Consider the following 2,148-nt stretch of genomic DNA (forward strand, 5'->3'; position numbering starts at 1 on the left):
CTTACCCTTTGCTTGCTTTGCTATTCTTACTATACTAAATGGTCGTAGGCACAGGAGGCATTCCATCAGTCCTCTTGTTCCTAATCGCCTCTCTGTAGTTACCAACCCCCACGTTCTCGAAGGTTGCAAGTCAATCGCGTATCGCCTGTATGTTAATGGCTCTGCCTTGCGGCAAAGTTAACAGACGGGGGATCTGGGGGCAATATTCTCTGACCTGAAAGGCTGTTGGAGCAGTCTGGATGGTTGCAGATGTTGCTTGCTGTAAGACATCTCAAGAACATCGAACCTACATCTCCAGGAATGTCTACAGATAGGAGGAGAATAAGGGTGAGGTAACCCTGACAGAAACCTCAATCGACAACACGCCCTGCCAGCGCGTCGATTTATGGCAAAAAACCTTCATGATTATGGAAAGTAGCAAAACTAGAGGCCATAGAGCCCATGGCCAGAATGGGCACAGCTATCAACCATGCAGAAGCTGTAAATTGCCTAGTCATAACTCTCAACATGACGTCTTGAAGCCAAAGCCGAACGGAAACTTCAAGATTGAGACTGGAAAAATGGCTGGACAAAAGTTGAACATTTGTACTTATTATACAAGGACTCTGAGAACAGAGGAAGTGTTTGAAACACTGTTGGATGAACTAGTAGAATTCAAATGGGATATCATTGGATTAGCAGAAACCAAGAGAGAAGGACAGGGGATTGTTGAACTACAGGGAGGAATGTGGTTGTATAATCATGGTAAAACTGAAGAGGACACAGAAGCAAAAGGAATTGGATTTCTTGTACATCCAAAACTTACCGATTATGTCACAGAAATAAAAAGCTACTCCAACAGAGTAGCTGCACTGAACCTTCACTTGACAGGAAAAGACCAAATGAGCATCATCCAAGTGTATGCGCCCACTAGCGAGTACGATGATGAGATAGTAGAAATATTCTATGAAGACGTGAGTAAGGCAATAGAAGCCAACAAAGGAAAGTATACCATTGTAATGGGCGATTTTAATGCCAAAGTAGGAGAATGCCAACCAGATGAAGAGGCCATCATGGAAAAATTTGGTTATGGACAGAGAAATAAAAGAGTTGAAATGCTACTGCAATTTGCAGCACAGCATAAGCTGGTTATAGGCAACACATTCTTCAAGAAAAATAAAAACCGCTATTGGACATGTGAAAGCCCCGATGGACACACCAGAAACCAAATAGACTTTATTCTCAGTAGCCAAAAGGGAATTATCCAGGACTGTAAAGTTATCACAAAGATAGATATAGGAAGTGATCACAGAATGGTGAGGGCTAAACTTCATATTAGCAAAAGACTAGCCAGGCTTAAATTTATCAGAAATGAAAAGAAAAGCAAGATTAACATCCTACGACTAAAAGAGAAGAGGTCAGAATTCCAGTTGGAATTGAAAAATCGCTTTGAGGACTAGACATTGAAGAGTTGGATTTAGACCAAAAATACCAAACTATATCCAGCACTGTGATGGAAGTGGCAGCAGAAGTATATAGCTCCACAAAAGAAGAGGAGGAAGCAAATAAATGAGGAGGACAAAGAGATTGAGGCCCTGGACAGAAGGAGGAAAGAATTAAGAGAAATTATCGACAAATCAATACCTGAAAAGAGCAAATACAGGGAGCTCGTCAAAATGTGAGGAAAAAACGTAGACAGAGGAGCAGAAAGAAGAGAAAAGAACAAATAGAAATCATTCTCAAAAGTGGAAGAGGACCTCAGCATATTGCAAAGCTGAACCGGGAGAAATCAAGAATGCACCAAATGAGACAAAAAGATGGTGTCTTAACAAATGACAGGCAAGAGATACTTAATGTATGCGCAGACTTTTATCAAGACCTGTATAGCTCCAAATCAAATGAGGCAAAACCAAATACAATATCACCAGACATATCAGCCATCCCAAGTATAACACAAAAAGAAGTGGAAATGGCGGTAAAGGAGATGAAAGACAGCAAAGCACCAGGAACAGATGACATTTGTAGTGATATAATCAAGATTGGAGGAGAGGGGATTACTCAACATTTAGTTGGACTCTTGAACCAAATACTGGATGAAAAAAGGATACCAGTTTGCTGGAAAGAGGCAAAAGTGATTCTCCTTTACAAGAAAGGTGAAAAAACAGACAT

At 40.8% G+C, this 2,148-nt stretch overlaps 1 protein-coding gene across 1 annotated transcript; it reads left to right on the forward strand.

The window, feature by feature from the left end:
- The first annotated feature begins 560 nt into the window (after positions 1-560).
- LOC140169413 (craniofacial development protein 2-like) lies at positions 561-1,439 on the forward strand. The gene has a single exon (XM_072192672.1). The coding sequence runs from the start codon at positions 561-563 to the stop codon at positions 1,437-1,439; it is 879 nt and encodes a 292-aa protein (XP_072048773.1).
- The last annotated feature ends 709 nt before the right edge of the window (positions 1,440-2,148 follow it).

This window comes from Amphiura filiformis, chromosome 14 (assembly GCF_039555335.1).
Source record: "Amphiura filiformis chromosome 14, Afil_fr2py, whole genome shotgun sequence".
In the NCBI taxonomy this organism is placed as follows: Eukaryota; Metazoa; Echinodermata; class Ophiuroidea; order Amphilepidida; family Amphiuridae; genus Amphiura; species Amphiura filiformis.